The sequence below is a fragment of the Anabas testudineus genome, chromosome 2 (assembly GCF_900324465.2).
Source record: "Anabas testudineus chromosome 2, fAnaTes1.2, whole genome shotgun sequence".
Taxonomy (NCBI): domain Eukaryota; kingdom Metazoa; phylum Chordata; class Actinopteri; order Anabantiformes; family Anabantidae; genus Anabas; species Anabas testudineus.
The window spans coordinates 8,489,882-8,510,137 of record NC_046611.1 but is presented as its reverse complement, the minus strand read 5'-3'; the positions used below and the strand labels follow the sequence as shown (position 1 = coordinate 8,510,137).

The following is a 20,256-nucleotide window of genomic DNA, read 5'->3' as shown; positions in this document are numbered from 1 at the left end:
GATCAACTGGTCCTCCCTGAGTGTCCGTCTGGTGTAAAGACTCCAAGTGTCAATATGGAAAAATCCTGAGATGTGGCATTAAGGGTCTCCACCTCTGGTAGACCTTTTGATATTTGAGTTCCCAGCTGCAAACTTTAACTAAAACACTCCCAGAAGTTTGGTTTTTGATTCAGAAAATTGGATGAACCTCCAAATCCAAGATGGCTGCTCCGTGCACTAACAGCACGAAAGCTATCGTGTTATTGTTTCTGCTGTTTTATTGTGGACATGTCGCTAAGTTGTCACCTGGCTAAAAGAACTAGCCCATTATGGTTAAACCTGGCTGATACTAGAACGCAGTCCACTCAGATTTCAGGAATAAACGACATACAACGTTAGACTGAACAGTTTGAGTTGCATTGTGGGTAATGTAGGTAAGAAAAGTCTGTGGTTTGCAATAGAAGTGCAATTCTAAAACATTGTACACTTTTAAGGGGTGATAGCCGTTTAGATTTGGCATAGAGTGAGGCTTAGATAAGATAACATTTCAAATGCTATTTAATACACATTTAGAAAAGAAAACAATGTGTACCGCAGCCCTTCTGCTCAACACAGTAGGCATGGACTGAATCACAATGAATGTCAAAGTGCAATCACACGTCAGTCCTTATCCTTTAATTAGACAAGGTAAACCTTCTCATTGTTGAAAATTACTATGAGGAATATAATTAAAGCATAAAGCACAGTACAGTAGGTCTGTGTCGTGCTGTGTTGGTGTTATCTACGGGTGAAACCTAATGCTGAACCATAAAATAAAACTCTCTGACCTGCTGTGAGTCAGTCATCACACACCTGCTGTGCAGCCGAACAACACACAGATCTAAAAGTTTCCAAAGATACCGACTATGTTGACTTTTAGAAAAAACTGACTGAATGATGCAGACATAGAAACATGGAAATCTAGATTTCAGTAATTTACTGAATGTTAATATGATATTTAGTATAGAGTGCGATACTATCAACGTATGCAAGAAGATATTTTTCCAACTATATGCAGAAAAAAGGGAACATTATGCTGAGGGTGCACACGACTACTGCACTCTCAACACATTTTATATATTAAAATACTTCATAAAACTTTTAATGTGGATATTCTGAGCATGCCATGTTTGTTGACCTGAATCCCACACAGTGTCAGCCTGTGGACTTAACAGTTTTTCACGATAGAGGGCTCAAGGTGAACAGCATAAATGGCTCTATGGGATTCTAAAGTTTGGGTTGGAAGGCCTGTTGCTGGGTGCACGGGTCTCCTTTTGACAGGGAGAATAGTGAGGAGGAAGACTAAATTTACCCAGTCTGGATCCTTTTTTTCTTCTCTCATAAGACTCACTGATGCAGAGCATGTGAGACATCTCAGGCTGCAGCACACAAATTGTGCAGCATACGACTGTGGGTGGGCCAGCTCCTTGGGCCAAGACTAAAACACACACAGATGCAAGAGCATCTTCCATTATTTGAAAAGAGATTCTCATTGCAGATAAGCAAAAGTTGCCCTGTCTTCTGGATCTCATCACGCAACAGGGTTTTTACTCCTTTGGCTTCCTGGGTACTGTGCCACTTCCATGAAGATTACAGATAGTGACATCAGAAGCACTAAATGCAGGAGCAGGGAGGATGTATCTCTGAATGGGCTGCAGAGTCCATATGCCTTCAGGTCCAAACAAAGCCAAGAAAACATACAGTATGATTCTTTTTGTTTCCTAAAATGCAGCAGGAGAACACGACCTTGATAGAGGAAAAAAAAAAAAATAGACTAACAGCTGCGCAAATACATTGATGATAATTGCGCATATTGTTACTGAGCCATTATGCAAAATATTATGTAAAGAAGCTCTGTTTAGCGAAGGAAGGCTCTTCACAAGAAACTCAACTTTCATAAAATACGAGATTTGCCTGAGAAAAGCTGTGACTTGAGAGCTCTTGAATTATGTATAAGACTGTTGTAACTAAGAAACTAACACAAACCAAATCTTAAGAAACCAAATCTGGATAACCTTGTTGCAAACATTCTCCAGAAAACACACACAAACACACTTTTTATTTTGTTTTTTTTAGTGTTCAGCCGCAGATTTTCAACCCACAATCAGCATGAGAAACATTTCGCCTGTTGCACTTGTATCATGCCATCCCACCCTTAAATGTCTCCACTCTCTCTCTCTCCCCGTCTCAGCTCAAATACGCCTATCTGCTACTTTATCAGACAAGTGGGAGCCATGTAATTGTGTTGATAGAATAGCTGCTGTGTCTCTTTGAATATATAGAGGTAACTCAGAGGTAACATTTCTTTCATTACTGACGGAGCACTGGGAGAAAGTGCAGACTTGGGATCACGCTGTGGACACGGCGGAGCTTTACTTCACTGGTTAAGTATTTGGTGATTGCAATGAAAATAGGACAGATGTGTTTGAACAGTTGCCAACAGACGGTTCCTTTGTGAGTGTCATCCTACTTTTCAGTTTTCTTTTGATGGTAGCGCTCAGTATATGATATGGAAACCACGATGCATGCAGCCTAGAGCTCTTGGCTCAGCATCGTAAACCTCACAAACTGCAGCAGGGAAATCTTGGAGTTCCCATGATAGAAAACAAACATTAAAAGAAAACTAGCATGAAAAAAAAAAAAACCAGCTCTCATAAACGGAACTGTTTCTGCTTTTGAATCTGTGCTGACAGACGAGGCTATAACTGTGCATTAGAGAAAAACTACTGGAGTGCTAATGTGTGGCTGCTTCTATGTAGATGCTCAGGATGGGGAAAATAAAAAGCAGGATTTATTCTGAACATTATCCCCAAACAGGCACAATTGTCACAAGTAGAGCTACTTGAGAGACACTTAGAGGGTATTTGCTTGAACAACTACAAATTCCAGCTTCAGCAAATACCAGCAGTTAGAATCAACATCCCCAACAGCCGCAGAAGAAGCCAAATACTGAGCTGCACCTTGCTGGTGTTGACCGCGGGGCCACTGCTGCAGTTCAAGGTGTTTCTGTTGTTTTGTCCAGCCCTTGCCTGTGGCCTCGGCGTTACCGTGAATCAAATGATGCCCGCTAATCAAACCACACACACACACACACACACACACACACACACGAAAAGAGCCGCTGTTCTGCTTGCGGAGCTACAATGAGAAACATGCAACACAAAGTGCGAGATGACATTTGAATTGTAAACACAGTTTTGAATAATGCATTTGAATAAAGTTACTCGTGTTTTTACAGCTTCAGCCTCCACGTTCTCTCCTCACGCTCCGTGCAACTTCCACTGAAACCTGACAAAGGCCATTTACTTCACCGAGGCGGGTTGATGCATACAGCTTCGCGTCCCACACTCGTGTCCCATTTGCTCACTGGTAGGTCTCATTCTTTGATCAAACAACAGATCAATACAAATGAAATAAATAATTAAACGTGACGTGCCCTTGTTGAGATGACAGCTGCATCAACACCCAGTCTGGTCCTCGTCCCCGGGCTACAAAAGCAAACACAAAAGCAACACGCATAGAAATCTTATCTCAAGATTTTGTTTGTTATTCGTTCACGTCCGTGTGATAAAGCACCCGGGCTACTTGAGTATAGCACATAAAGAACTTACTGAGAAAGGTGCTTAATGGCTTTGTGGGTTTCATTAAGAGGAAAGCTGCAGTAGAGAGTAGTTAAAGAGCATTTTTCAACACGGCGCCACTAAAAGGATACAGTATATTTACTCTAAAAGAGAATGATACATTAGGTCAGGGAGTTATTTGAAGAACGAAATTGCAAATGCGCAGTGCTTTAAATATAACTAATGCTATTAAAGTAGGATGCACTGTTAAATATTCATTTTATTCTGTCCAAATGCTCGATTTCGGTTGTAAAACACATCATTTTTCTGCGTTAGGTTGTGTTTATTAGCTGCTTTTCCCATACTAGTTTTACTAGTTTAAGAATTGAACTTGTGGTTTTTGATTTTCCTGCTTCCCCCTATTATCCACATCCATCTCCTTTGAGAAGATCTGTCTGGGTTGGGTCACCAGCGAGGTCAAGCACAGACTTGCTCTAACGCTGTGATGTTCCAGATGGGAGCTAAAGTTACACTAATCCTGTGACAAACCCACTTGGCTCGGAGCAGCAGACACATCCAACCACAGCGTGAGCGAAACATTCCCCGACCCATCTGAAAGTGATCAACCAGTTAAGCCGCAGAGAATTACAGCTGGGAGTTTAGCTGCAGAGACGTCGAGTTGCCGTTTGGCTTTTTAACTCGTCACACAGAAGCACGGAGTGTAATAATAACGGTTAGATTTCATCAGCCTGGGCACCACGGGGAGGTCAAAGGTCCGGCTGAGCCACAACTCAGCTGGAACTGGCAGCGCTTTGGTGTTGTGTTCAAGGACACACACCAGCTTGAAGCTCCCCTTTCTGCTGCATGATGCAGGTGTGTAGTGTGATTCCTCACAAAGCTATAAGCTATTGGACTCTTGAGAAACCAATGCTCTTATTTTCTGTATCATAAGAACTGAGGCATTGTATTGCATGTATTGTGAATGGCTTAATTCAGTATTTATGGCCTTATTGGATCATTAATCCGTGTTTTGGATGCATTAGCTGTATGTATCTATTATATAGCATTTAATTCATCCTCTGGGCTTGGTGCTGCAGCCAGGCTATTTAAAGCCCATCAATATAAGTTTTTTTTTTTTTTTTTTTTTTACTTGGTATTGTAAGAACCTCCAAGAGGAGGAGCTCTGTCTAACAGCAACAGAGCTTTCCCAGCTGTATAAAAAAATTACCAGACATAGAAGAGGGAAATTCCGGAAGTTGAGTAATTTTCCTTTCTAAATAAAATGTTTAGATGTTTAGATTAAATAAATAAAACAAAACAGTTGCAGAATGCTTAGTGGGGTCATTTTTACACACCATCATGTGGGTGTTCTTCTGTGTACGTTTTCTTTAAAGGGACATTTTGTGAAAGAACGATAACGGGGAAGTCATGGGTGACTTGAGTTTGAAGCCTCTGTCGGTTTATGCGTGCGGGCCTTTATTCTGATAGGTTGCACCGGACGCCCCACTGCGTCTCCTGCGCAGCTTGACGCAGCTTCCCGTCTCCTCCGTCCACCTCTACAGCTCCAACATGCAAATCACGCAGCGACTCCGACGCACGTTGGTCAACTCCACAGAGCGCGGCGCGGCAGGAGAGCAGGACGCGGTGCGCGCTTTGGTTGTCGTAAGTGGACTGGAAACGGTGATTAAAGACACTCTTTGTAACAGTCCCACTGTTTTCTCTGCTGGTGGCTCGAACCTGCAACTTAACCGCAATTAACTGGGGGTCGGCTGTGGAGAGAGGGGCTCCTCATCATCCTCCTCATCATCATCATCATCATCAACCCGGGACCGGAGTGAAAGCTCACCGCGAGCTCCTGGTGCACCGGAATTATCCCGTCTCCGGGTGAGAGACAGTTGTCCAAGACTCGAGAAAGAGTGTGGACCCGAGAGGACAAGTGGGGACTGACGGACCCCTCGAAGTTTGCTCGTGTGTCCGCCTGTGTTTCAGGATCCCGGTGAAGACCAAGTGTCGGTGGTTTGTCCGTCTTCGATGCGTCGGTTGCGCGCATCTGCTGATGGACCGAGGACGGTGAAATTTGGAATAGCCTTCCTCTTTTTTCTCCAGTTTTAGTCGGTAAGTCACGAAGCTGGGTCACTAATGATACGTGTGTCTTCAAAATGTTCCACTTTAGTGTGCCGTTTACTTTTTGTTTTCCCGTCTTGGACTCCGGTGGCATTTCTGAAATGTCTCATTAGGCTGTAGCCTATTCTGATAATAAGGGAGAGGGCCAGGAATCCAAATGTCAATTATGGGCAGGTTCCAACTGGCTGAAGTATGCTATAGAGCGGTTTCGTCCCCCATTTTTGACATTTTTCTTTAAGTACTCTATAAAAATATACATATTTACGCGTCAGGCAGGGTGTAAATCAACATTACGCGCGGCTATTTCTCACTGACGCGGTTTGAGGAGTGGAGAAAAGTGTCTGGACCTGACAGGGAGAGAGACCAGTGAGTTTTCCTGAGGGGGTTCCTTTACCTCCAGCACACCTGGCTGTTTGCCACACGCAGTTACCGTCTCCCACGGAGCCGTGCGGGCGTATGGTAATGAAGCCCGGTCTGCCTATACCGACCTTGTTAGTGCATATTCCAAAAAAAAAAAAATCAAGAAAATGCTGCTTTAAATTGCTGGATCTTTTTTTTTTCCCTGTAAAGTCGCAGTGGCAGAGCTCCGCAGTAACAGCTCTCACCTGCGAATCTTGCATTATGTTGTCGTTAATGTTTTGGCATCGAGCCGCAGGATACTGTAGCTGTGGCCTAGGAATATTTCTAATTACAGGTAATGGTCGCAGGTGTGTTTCAAGGGGGTTCCAGCCAATGAGAGGGAGGATAGAAACATGGGATCCCTGCTGTGAACGTGAAGCACACATCCATACCCAGACTGTGGATTTAGGAGTGATTACATACATCCAAACAGCATCCAGGGCTCATTGAGTCACTTTGCACTTTGTCCTGCAGGACTGCGTTTTGTTCACCATCTGAGGGTGAAGTTATATTTGAGTTAATGAAGGAAAGAAGCGTCTAATTAGACTGAAGTTGTGAATTGTGTAATTGAGTTTGGATCCTAATTTTTTGCTTGGATGAATCAATTGTTAATAAGTTTAATAGCTTAGTTATAGTCGCTGCATACAGTAAATGTATGGATTGCTTAAGCCTAATGTGCCCAGGACAACGTGAGATAAATTATTAATTGGCAGCCTTTACTTTTGTGGGCCCATTAACAAGATTATGCAAAATCGTAAGATTCACAAGGGGAGTGTTGAATGTATGTTCCTGCTGTTTCCTAATAAGCTATTGTTAACGAGGTCTGCGTAGAATTATCAGAATTCACATTTAATGGCTCACATCTATGTATAATGAGTGGCTCAATTCAACCATTCTTGAAAATGTTCTAATGATTATTTGTTGGCACAATTTAATATATTTATTTTTTGATATGGGAAAGTATACAGATGTGTTTTAAAAGGTGGTGTTGTAAAGTGTGAAATAACCTAAGGAAATTGGTCTGAGCAGTGCAAGCAGCTCAGCTCAGTTGTAGGTGGCTTTGTGAAACTTTATTAAACCACACTACTTTCAGACAGAAAAAGCCTGCAGATATATTGGAGAGCCTCTGCTTCTCTAAGACACGGAGAAAGTAGGCAGCGCTAGCCCACAGAATATTGAATCAGTCACAAAAAAAAAAGGGCTCGAACAAGGGGCAAGGGAGTTGAACTATCTCTTGCCTCTTGAGTGGGCGGATGTCATAATTATCATTTCTCCAGGATTGCGGTGGAGGGCCGCAGGCGCTGGCAGAATATCTGCAGATATGGGGGTGTAGTGGTGGTGTCGACCCTGTAGGGCAAGTCACATCACTTCCAATACAGAGGAAAAAGGGACAAGTCCCACCATAATTGGTGCCTGGGAACACTGCGGGGCGTTCGGGGAACTTGATAGATGGTCCGAGTGAGCACGCGTACATAAACAAGACTCGGGGCGTGCGCGCGAGCACAAAAACACACTCTCGCTCGCGCGCACGCTAAAGCAATAGAGTGCAGGGGGCTCTAATCTGCTATCCCATGTCAGGCTGAAATGAAACAACCTCTAGCTGGATGCAACAAGTCCTCACTACCCTGCGTTCTCCCTCTCCTTCTCATTCTCTGTTTCAACCCTGAAGCAAAGGCAGCCTGACTTTAAGTATTAGTGGACGCACGCAACTGTTGGTTGGTAACCTCCAAGTGAATAGAGAGCAAAGGGGTAAGAACAATAGATGACTCTCTGGCCTCCGAGCGAGGCCCCTGGCATTGCGTGCTTTATGCGTTGCAGTAAGGTGGCGTAAACTGAAGTAAATTAGCAGGTAGGCCTGAAATTATGCAAAGCACTTCCTGTGACAATCCACGAAACACAATCTGTATTATTAAAAGTAGCTGTAGCCTGTTTGTTGTTAGTCACAGCTGGTTGTGTTGCTTTTGTCCAGAATGTGTTATCTCACCGCAAAGAAAATAACCTGTTTCTCTAAAAGCCCTCTCCTTTTGCAATAAACCTGTCGGTGAAGAAGCATATAGGAGGTGGGACCTTAAGGCCAGCCCAGTGGCTCTCTTATTAGAGTTTGGCAAGTCGATCGAGTGCTTGCTGGGCTTTAGATGTGTAGAGGTTTTTCCCACTAGGAGCACTGGTGCTCCATATTGAACATTTTTTCGGGGCCTCAGTCCTAATAAGCCTCATTTCCATGAATGTTTACACAACTAACAATGCAGACTGCTGTCTGTCTGTCTGTCTGAATGACATATGAATATTGAAAAACCTTCCATTTGGAAAGCAGCATGCAGAGTATGATGGGCTGTGGTTAGCATTCTGAAATGCTCAGTGAGCAGATTATTTAGGACAATAAACACCCCACTGCCTTTGTTTGAAATGCAACACTCCCTTCTGTTGCATCAATGTCACGTGTGATGTGCACATATTTCTTATGCCAGACGTGCTGTGTTGTCTGTAAATACATGTAATCTTCAGTTTTGGTTGTGGTTCAAAGCGTCTTGAGATGCTGGGCAGTAATTTATCCAAAAAACAAAAAGAGAATTCAGGATAATTTTTTCTTAGTTGACTTTGAAGCTTTTTTATTTGTAACAGGCTTTAATAGTAGTTTAGATTGCTGTCTAGCTGCTTCGACTGCCCACTGCGTCATTCCTACTTAATTAGTCTTGAAAGGTCTTGTTTAGTAGGACAGTGCAGGTCAGCTCAAGTCTTTATAGTTGTTGAGTCATCAGCCACTCAATTAACTCAGTCACAGCTCCTAATCTCAAAAAAAGTACGGGCACAGAAACGCAATACCTTGAACTAAATCTCATTTGAAGTTGCTGGCTTAAACGTCTAGGTAAATTTACACTGTCAAAAAGAGCCTAACCTGCTCTGTTGAGTGAAATCAAAAGGGCACTGCAGGTTTTATTCAAGTTCAGAGGTTTTGTGTCCTTCACTTCTTGTGTTTTGGCCAAACACAGGCAAATGTTCAAGTTTAGGAAATTAGGTAAGTGAACTGTATATGGAAAACAGTCATTTGTATGCAGGCTGGCACTGACACTATCAGTAATACCATCTTCTAGCCAGCCTATCCTGTGGAGGGTCACAGAGTGGACCCATGCTCCAGTCCACTGTGAAAATCTTTTCTCCCCATCAAGCCAGAAGCTTTGTCTCCGTCTGTGTTGACTGTTTGTCTGCTCGGTCTGATAGTGGCTGTTCCAATGAGTCCTGTTATTTCAATTGGTTGTTGACTGGATTTTCATCAGGCAGTCTGCTCGGTGTGTTATATAGGTGGAGTTCTCATTCGCTGTCTCTGCACTGTAAAGCAACATAAACTGATCCCAGTGTGACACGGGAATGAATTATGGAAGTGTCTAGTGAATAAACAGGGTGTACAGTACATGATCCAACCGGTGAGTAAAACTTGCCAATACACGTTTCCCGAACTGTAAAAAAACAGTTTGTGAACTTTGTGCTAATCCTCTGACCTGTTGTTACTTTTTCTATAAAACGAGCAGAGGGAACTTTGGGTACACTCCTGCAGGATTTAAAGCCGAACTGCAATGCAGTCATGTATTCTATGTACACATTTTTAAAAATGTATCTTTATACTAGACTTCTTTGGCTAATTGTCACTTTAACGAATGCCATTCAGCTGTTACTAATGACTACATCCACTGGCAGATGTGATCATAAAAACTGCTTATGACTTTATGGTAGTTTGTCCAATTAGTAAACCCAGCAGGGTTCTGTTGAAGGATCTGTAAACATACTGTAATGCGCAATTCACCCAATCTGCTAATTAAGCCACAAACACAACAAATATATGCACGACTGTTGCTTTTTCATGAAACACACTGTACTTACAGTAAGTCTTCTTAAGTAAGTTCTATTCACACATATGGCATATATGCCATTTATGTATGTTTGGTTTTATTGACAACATACAGTAAATAGCTTTGATAGTTTAGTTAGTTAAGATAAGTTTCCTAGTTTCTATTTTTGAAGAGCATTTGTGTCATTTTGACATGTCTGCTTAATATATATTTTGTGGACAGTTTATCTTTTTGGTCCTTTACAGACGCTGCAGGATCTCTTGGTGCTCTTTATATTGTTTGTAAACAGGTCTACCTAATGTGTGGCTCCTTTAAATCTGAACTTTGTGCATCATATGCAGATGTACACCTATTTATGGAGTGAATCATAAGACTGTCATTATCATTGCCCTGTGGCCAAGGGTTGGTATCTTTAAATGGGCAATCCAAACGCAGAGAACAGATACAGACTAAAAACTTAACTTACTGTAGAGTGGCATATGAGATACCTTTAAACATTTCAAGCAGATTAAACAACTCAGCTTTTCAAAATGAATTATTACCAAACTACTGTGTAACAATTACAGTGCACTAGAATTCTTTTACATATTTGCTTTTTTGTGATGTACCCAGACCTTCCACATACAGCTGCTTCTTTCTTGAGTATTCTGAATTAATTTATCTACAATTTACCAGTCCTGCTGGGCACCGGTGACTCACTCCTGAATAGAATGAATGCCTTTCTAAAGGGACAACAATGCAGACCGAAATTATACATCTGTTTGGTGCAGATGTGTTTCCTTAAACGTACCTTGATGCCACTATACACTGGTGTAATCTGCCTACTCATTTCTGGAGAACTAATTACTGCACATTAGTTAAACAGACCATTTGAAATGCAAGCCTGCTAAATCACGCTTGCCAGGGGAGCCGAGCCACCCCCCCTCCCTTCCACACACAGTCTTTGTGCTTCTATTATTAGTTCTATCATGCATATGTTCTCTATCAGAATGAATGCCCACCAGCAGAGAACAGTAAGTGAGGAGACTATGCAGTACACAAGGTAGAGTGAGAAACAGTTTTTATACTTCGTACTAGATTTATGAGGGTTTTATCTGTGAAACAATTCAGAATACCAGGCCTCACGGCTTCTATCTTGTCATATGATCATCTGCCAGCTGTTAGAACTGCTGCATGACATGAGAAAGCACACAGCTGATCTAGCTTCTTAACAGGCCACTGATGATGTTTCTAAAGATGCAGGCATTGCAGCAGCCAGCAGAGCATGGGGCATGATCCTCGCTCCCCTGGCCACCGAGGCTGTGTGCTTACAGCGTTGCCAAAAGGATCTTTGTTTCTGCATGGTAGAGCGGTCGGTGGAGGAACTACGGGTTACTACAGTGTAACTCCTATCCAGGTGGAGAATGTGGGGATTTAATAGTGAAAGCCAGTGTTGTTAAGTCGGTGTACTTGATGTTAAACTGAGTTTCCTTGAGCTGCAGATGGTGCTCACTCTGTAATGATATTGTGAATATTGCCAAGGGAAGCAGATAAATAGAAAATTATAAGCTCATTAGGGAATTTGGGTAAGTATGCACCATTTCCTGCACCTTTCCTCAACACCAAAGCTGTAAGACATGACCTGGAAGCCTATCGCCATGGTAAGAGCACAACTTCCACACGTAGACATAATCTGGCATAAACTTGGACTGTTTCCCGCATAAGCTTTAGTACACAAGTCCAAATAAAATATTCTAAGAGCATTTTATACCTGCTTGGATCTTGTCACTGTCTTTAATCTTTGCTATGTAGTACAGATTACATTTACATGTTTCTTGGATGTGAGGCCAATATATTAAATGCTATTTATATGATTCTGACAGGAAAACTCCGACTTCAGTAAATTAAAATGCACTCCTTCATCCTCTGTGTTGTCAAGATCCATAAATCACTATGACAGCAGGTAGCCTAGCATTGAGGAGGACTAAGGTTAGAAAATGCTAAGAAATGAGGCGCCTGCCTTTTTAGAAGCTTTTTAAAATGAGTTGGAAACCGACAAAGTTCTGGATTATCCACAAGATATCCACACGATATCTTTGAAACACAAATATGGAGTGACTTTTATCGGTTTTGACAGAGTTGGGAGAATGGCTCTATCTGTCGGGTGCCACTAGGGATAACAAGCCTTTCATACTTGTACATCAAGTTGCCTCACGCTACAGAAAAAGGAATTAGGCTCCTGCCTTATGGGCTATTTGTGGTTCCAGCATGCTTTACTTACTTTGACAGTGACAAGGACAGAACATGACTTCAGTTGTGTTCACATTATCTAAAAATATTGTTCCAAACTGTCAACTATAAAGTGTGCACGCTATTCGGTACTGTTCAAATCCAGGTTTATGTTATGCGTTGTCAGATACTGTATCTGCAATCTGTGTCAATTCACTGAAAACTATGACAAATGTATAAAGGATGGAAATACGTGGCACTGCAGTGCTTTAGCCATTTGGCACATGAAGCGTTCAGAATCAGTGGAAGGCAACATACTCACTGTGACCCCTAGCTTTCCATATTTATAGTGAATAATGTTGTCTTCCAGAAGTTTGTCGTGTTTTTTTGATTCAAAAGGAAAATGGGATGGATTGAACAGGAAAAGGTGAAAATGGCACAATCACATGTCAGTACAAAGAACACTAGTAAGAACTGCTGGACTACCGATTTATTGGAGAATAACCTTTCACCCTAGTTTAAACAAGGTGAAGGCATAAGTACACTACCTACATTAACTAATAACATGAGTGAATTAGATATTTCATGGAATATTCTTCAGCTGATTCTATTGGCTGTTAATAGCATTTATTAAGAGGAGTATATCATGTGAATTGATCATTAGTATATATTTCTCAGAGCAGTGTTCTGCACTGTTGGCCATTTTCTGCTCATAAGGGGACATTGGGTTTTATTATGGATGTTATTATGGAGTGCTTCACTACACATTATATACAGTAACTGGCCTAAATAAAGTGTGAACGTGCTATATATGGCTCTGTAAGTGGACAAAGCCTGCTCTGTATTTCCTGTAGAAGGGCTCAAAGTGTGAAAAATATTCCATCGACAGATTTTTCCTTTTTTTCAGTGTGTTATTGTTCTGTCCTTAGCTCTGTACTAGTTCTTTTTTCTAACTCATCTCATTTGATGTTGGACAATGATTTGGCTTCACTCACATGCATGAAGGAAGATCTCATAGGGCTTCAGTAGATCTCTAATTGAATTGTCTCAACAGCAAGAGAAGCACATTTGAATCTAGAAAAGAGACTGCAGTGAAAGACTGTCACCGGAAGAGTGTTTCATCTCCTGCGCCATCACACTGAGTTCCATGTAACATTGATTGCCTGAAAAATGGATCAGTTAGAAGAGGCTGTTTGAAAAATATAGAAAAGAGTGAGGTCAGTGCCTTTCTATATCTGCCCTCAGCACTGTTATAATGCAGTATGCGATAACATCTGGTAATAGTCTTTGTTTCATTTTGGTTTGTCTTACGAGCCATCAGGGTTACAGAGGTGAGTGCCTTGGGTGCCATGACCACTACCAGACTCCTGAACAAGCAAAAACAGATAAATAATGAAAAGGAAATGGGCACCACATATGCACGAGCACCAGGCTTTGGAGACATTTTCCGAGTGTTATCGGTGTGCAAACAATAAAACATTTAATAGGTTTGACAAATTAGATTTTTGTGTTTCATTATATTTCACCACATCTTCCAATGATAAACATGGGTAATTGGAGCTCATAGACAATCATATCTCCCTATTTTCTGGCTATTATTATTTCAATATGTTCATTACTTTCTTCTCATTGCTGTGATGGCTGGGGAACTAAATATGTGGAAGACTCAGTGTTATTGGAAGGAAGTGTGACTTCATATGTTTTTTTTTTTTTTCATTTATTTTATATTAGCTTAATATGCCTACGTATCTAATATGTCAAATAACAGATTTGTGTCTTTTTGAAATGCATATGGAAATTCCATCATAGGTGTAGGTAAGGGTAAACCTTTTTTATTTCTCCAGCCCAAAGACAAAAACAAAGCTTACTTCTTTTAATACTATAGAATTAATGCCAATAAAAAGTCAGTAACACCCTGTAGCTTAAATGTTCTGTGTGTATGATAATGGCATGAAAAGTTTCCTTCTAAAATATCAGGAGAGCCAGACATTCACTTGAGCTAACTACTAGGATAGGGCTTCTTTCTCTACATATTTAGTCACAGCACTCTAGTCCAAATCCTTCTCTTCTTTTGATGCCACACTACCTGCTGTAAGACACACACAAGTGCAATCAACCCTGGAAAATGTGCCATACATCTCATTGACTTTCAATAGAGGGGAGCATTTTTTTTTCTGGATCTTGCGTCAAGACCAAGGTTGAGCAGCATTTATAGATCAATCACAAGCCAAATGTACCGATCTCTGACAAACACAGGCTGCATCAGCTGAACTAGGCCTACCTAGTCTTTTTTTAATTTGGTTGGGCCTCTAGTTATTCTTGATCATCGGAAGGTATCCCTTCCACTGACCTCTCCACTAATGCCCAAAGAGTGATGTAGTCTTTGATCCATAGTAATATTTGTGTAATTAATGTAATGTGTTTCGATGTAGTTCAGTATGAAGAGTACAACAGCACAATCAGATTACCAGTATAAGATTGATGAATATAGGCTTGGTCTGTTATCACTTCACTTTGAATCCAGCCCAGTGCGAGTTAATTGGTCAAACAATAAAGACATAACCATTCATTTCAGTCCTTTGTGTAGAATGCCTGTTAGACTCGACATGAACTGAACAGACTTCTGCATTTGTATGACTCACTAAATGTGTCTTTGTTCAGATGAAGGGCAGAAAATCCAGTCAAATGAGAGTCATTTTTTTAAATGTACCATCATCCCACTGTGAGTCACTGGAAAATGATGCTGTCTCACTGTCACCGCTCACCCCATGAAATATATTTACTCATTGGAAAAATGCACAGTCTGGGCAGATACTGTGGATCCTGATGACTGTTTTACATGGATTATTAGGATTATCATTAACTGTGTTCCCTCAAGTCCAGATAGGATACAGCAATGCCAAGTAGTAAGAAGGCCACATGGGGGTAAAATATTCAGCAAGAAAATTTAGCATAATCCTGATAACGTGCCTTGCCTTTTGCTGTGTTCTTTTCCTGCCTTTGCATCATTTTTAAACACAGTTTTACACCACACCTGCTTTCTGCAAAGACGTGTGTGGCTGTGCTTCGTTTGTATAGTGTCCTTATACTGTAAATGTAAAAGCGCTTGTGCTTGCATCAATGAAAGTTCATGTAATATGTGACATTTGGATCATACAGGTTGACTGTCATTTTACAGTCTCAGACATGTAAATAGAACGATTATTCAGAACTGTGCAACAATGTGCAATTAATGTTTTTTTTTTTTCCTCCCTCCCCATCCCTTCTGCCCTTGCTTCTTTCTTTTCCTCACAGATATCACAGACCGAAATGCTGCCCTGTATCCTTTTCATCACCTTGTTTCTCACCGCGGCCCAATCCCAAGATATCCATCCCTCAGAGGCATCATACTCTCTTACCGATTATTGTGAGTCCTTGTGCTCCTGCGAGAGGAAAGATGGCATCCTTCATCTTAACTGTGAGCAGAGAAACATCAGCAAACTCTCGCAAGTAAAAATCCCACCGGGTCTGCCCTTCCACCTGAACCTTTACAAAAATGACTTGGTTGAGCTCCGTGCTGAAGAAATGGAAGGGCTTAAGAATGCCCTTTCACTGCATATTGGGGGTAATAGCATACAAGAGTTGGAACCAGGGGTCTTTAGCGCTCTTAGTTCACTGAAAAAACTACACATAAATAGCAATTTCCTCGTCACTCTGAAAGAAGACACTTTTCAAGGCCTGGTAAATTTGGAGTTTCTCCAAGCTGACACAAATTTTATCCGGGTCATTGAACCAGGGGCCTTCAACAAACTGATCCGCCTCAAGGTCCTCATCCTCAATGATAATTCCATCGAGTTTTTACCCAGCAACATTTTCCGGTTTGTGCCCCTCACCCACCTCGACTTACGTGGCAACAAGCTCCAGACGCTGCCTTATGTCGGGTTTTTAGAGCACATTGGACGGATAATGGAACTGCTGCTGGAAGACAATGACTGGGTCTGTGACTGTGATATTTTACATTTAAAAAACTGGATGGAGAACATGAGGGCCCAGTCAGCAATTGGAGATGTGGTATGCAGCACTCCTCATCACCTAAAGGGGACCATTCTGGCAAAAGTCAAGCGAGATGTTCTTTGCCCAGCCCATGCAGATATTAACTTGGAGGAACCATCAAAGTCACTGGATATGGTTGTTACTCCCTCATCCAAAGTGTCTCAGATTCCCAAGTTGATCAATGCCAAAGATGACGCCAAGGCACCAACACCGTCTCATATTCCTGGCAGCCCTTGTGTGGAGCACTGTTCTTGTCACAATCACCCCGTGGCGGGTTTCTTGATGCATTGTCAAGACCGAGGAATTCAAAAGGTGTCAGATATCGGAATACTTCAGCAAAGCCCAACTAAACTGGTCATGACAGGAAATATGATCGAAAAACTCTTAAAATATGATTTTGTCACATATGACACTTTAGAATTGCTCAACTTGGCAAACAACAGAATTGATTACATTGATAATGAGACTTTTCTCAGCCTGAGCAGTTTGAAAAAACTGTATTTAAATGGAAACAGAATTGAGAAACTGTTCTCTACAATGTTCGTGGGGCTCCACAACCTTGAATACCTGTATCTGGAATACAACCTCATCAAAGAGATTGCTCCAGGCACATTTAATCCCCTACCAAACCTGAAGCTGTTGTCATTAAATAACAACCTGCTCAGCTCTCTTCCAGCACAGATATTCCGCAATGTGCCCCTCACCAAATTAAACCTGAGGAAAAATCTACTTATGCACCTGCCAGTGAGCAACGTGCTTGATCAACTCGACTCACTGGAGCAGATTTATTTAGAGGACAACCCCTGGGACTGCAGCTGTGACTTGCTCAGCCTCAAACAGTGGGTGGAGAAACTCAGAAAGGACATAGTGGTGGGCTCCATTTTGTGCCACACCCCAAAGAGTGTGATGCAGGCCGAGCTAAGAGGCGTTCGTCACGAGGTGCTGTGTCCAGGTTTAGGGACCTACTACCCTATGTCCCCAGGTGGGCAGGAGAGTGTGACAGCTACACTGGGGCCAGACGGGAGTGGCAAGGGTTTGTTCAGCTCACTGACAGACACTGTCCCACTCTCAGTCCTCATCTTATCCCTTCTTATTTTTGTGCTCATGATTGTATTCTGTTCAGCCGGGTTGGTTGTATTTGTGGTGCATCGGCGTCGGAGAAGGGCAAAGAAAAAAGCGGTAGAGGAGCAGCCCAGAGAAAACACTAGCAGTAGTCCCATTCACTTACATTACAGCATGTACGGACAGAAAACGACACATCACACTCTGACACAAAGAACGGGATCTGCCCCTCTTTATGAAGAGAGATCACACAGTCCTATTGTGCAGATCTGTCGCAACCCCACCTACTGCTCCCAACACAAAGAACACGACGCCGATTTGGATTACACCCTCGACGACCCCAACACCAAGCATCACATATGCAGGAGTCTCATGGAGAAGGAAAACACTTCTCCTCTCACAGGAAACCCCAGCTCAAAGGTCAGACCGATAACTGGAGAGCGCCCTGCAGAGTTTGTCACTCTTGGGAATCCCAACTCTTTGTACAGGAACATTCTAGAGAGGGAGAAGGAGCTGCAGCAGCTTGGAATAACAGAGTACCTCAGGAAGAACATGCCGCAGCTTCAGCCTGCTGTAGACATGCAGGTCCCAGGGCACCAGGAGGAGTTAAAGCTAATGGAGACAATTATGTACTCAAGACCATGCAAGGTCATGCTTGAGCAAACTAAGAATGAGTACTTTGAACTCAAGGCAAACCTACATACTGAGCCAGACTATTTAGAGGTTCTGGAGCATCAAACTGCATTCAACTGAGCCTAAGTTGAAAATATAAATATATATATAAAAATATATATAATTTTTTAACCAAGTGCCTTGTCATGTTTGCCATGTTGTACTTTTCACAGTGTGAGATATCTATCATGGACACATCACTTTAATTTGAATTGTAGCACAGAATGTAACTGTTTTATTTTTTTATCTTCTATCTGTTGACAGCCATGTGATGTAGCTGGTGAAGGTTCTAATATGTTTTGGCCAACTGTAACTTAAAGATGCTGTGGTAGTCTGTTGAGTAGGCTTGGGTTAAAACCTTCTTGGAAATCCACTCAATCAGCTTTGTATGATTGATTAAACTTCCATGGCGTTACCACAGCCAGACAAACTGATCCATAGACAACATGCACCCCCAGCTGACTTACTGGCAGGGACAAAGCAGATGTTTGGAAAGAAGTGAGTGAATTCCAATCACCACTTGACCCAGAATTGCTGTTTAATCAGTCTATCCTGACTCTGGGTATGACCTGATTACACCCTCTGTCAACATAAGCCAGCTGGATTGCTGTAACCAGAATGCTCATTGTGCCGTAGAGTCAAAATGCCAACTGTACAGTGGTGAACAGTACTAGGAGTGTGGTTTGACTGCTATGCACTGTACATCCGCAGTCATGGGACATTATTTATTTTTTATACAGGCTGGTGATATCCACAGATATTAATATTTTTCTTTCTCAGTCAGTAAATAGAGCACTTAAAGGACAGTATATAATACACAATTATAGTCTTGTAAAAATGCATTGCACTAATCAAATGCCATAAGATGGTGCATGACAATCAAGAGTCCTGCTGAAACATTTGTTTGTATGTTTGTTTGTTTTTTTTTTTATTTCTGCCAGAAAATAGGAGCCACAGATGTGTATGATCCTTGAGTGTATGTGTGTGTGTGAGTGAGTGTGTGTGCTTCATGTCACTAACTTATGTCTGCATTCAGGAACATGGCTCCTCACGCTGACATGAGCTGATTTGGAACTGAGTCGTGGTGGGGTGTGAACCTGCCAACTGACTTCAGCCAACTTTTTCTCTGTTACTCAGCTGATAATAAAAGCAATGGACTGCTGGTGACTGACAATTGCAGTGCGGACATTGTACTGTTCAGGATTTATTCTATATACTCTTGGAAACTCATTCAACTTTGAGACAGTTCGTGTAAGCACACACTCTGTAGCTTTTCTACTTAAATAGATTTATTTATTCTGTATATTTTGTATATACGTATGTTCTATTATATCTTTGGTTTTTGTGTGCCTTCAGTGCTGTACAGAATATAAACAGAAGTTGTAACTGATAAACAGGAAATAAAGAATTGCAATATTCTAATGCTGGAAATGAATCTATGGTTCAAGTCTGCAGTGCTCAGCAGTCGCCTGACTCAACAAGTGATGCTCTCTCTCAGTGTTATCAGTCACAGTGAGAACCTATATGCACACGCATGTACTTGTGCAAACACCATTTTGTTGTTTCCCTGCTGTGTGAATAATTTAGCCCCCCGTGATGGCTCAAACCTAGTTCTTAATCACACAACAATGGCTGCAGGCTTTTTCACCAGCCGTGCTTTTCTGCTTGACTTTCATTTCCTCCTCCTCTCCGGGGAAACAGTGGACCCTCTGTAATTCTTCCATTTTCTATCATAATTGATGCGTCTGATGCTCCCTTGCTGGAACACACACGTAACCTCGCAGTTTGAAATGCTCAGGCAGGCACGTGTGCAGCTCTCTCATACAAATACAGATTCTCCACCAACACGACTAAATAAATGTTTATAGATTTGTATGCAGACACACATCATTTAGGGTATGCAAACCCACAGAGGCAAACAGACCATTTCACACACACACACACAGCAGGGAAGACAAATTATCCTCTGCAGCTTGATCCTGTGAGACTCATAAGCAATATGCTACTCCAAAGGTGAGACATTAGCAAAGTGCAGAACTGTGTTCAGAGCGATTCTTTACTTTAGGGGCTGACTTCAAATAAATGGAATCACTTATGAACTAAAACTCACCAAGGCGCCTATCTTAGAAGAAATCTAGAGCATTGAATACATTTAATAAGTAAATAACCACAAGCCATAGAAGAGGTGAATAAAGCTGCTCTCGTTACACTACGGATAAGCACAGGTAAAATCTGTAAATTTAAGCAAGGATGTGGAAACATTAATTTAGTCTGAAGTCTTTTGTAATTTATATTGACTTATGGTGTCAGGGTGACCCAGCTTGTTAATTAGACAA

General features: G+C 41.8%; 1 protein-coding gene across 1 annotated transcript; it reads left to right on the top strand.

The window, feature by feature from the left end:
• The first annotated feature begins 5,171 nt into the window (after positions 1-5,171).
• On the top strand, positions 5,172-19,337 carry slitrk6 (SLIT and NTRK-like family, member 6). Its single transcript, XM_026364394.1, has 2 exons — positions 5,172-5,693; positions 15,449-19,337. The coding sequence occupies exon 2, from the start codon at positions 15,464-15,466 to the stop codon at positions 17,999-18,001; it is 2,538 nt and encodes an 845-aa protein (XP_026220179.1). The 5' UTR covers positions 5,172-5,693; positions 15,449-15,463; the 3' UTR covers positions 18,002-19,337.
• The last annotated feature ends 919 nt before the right edge of the window (positions 19,338-20,256 follow it).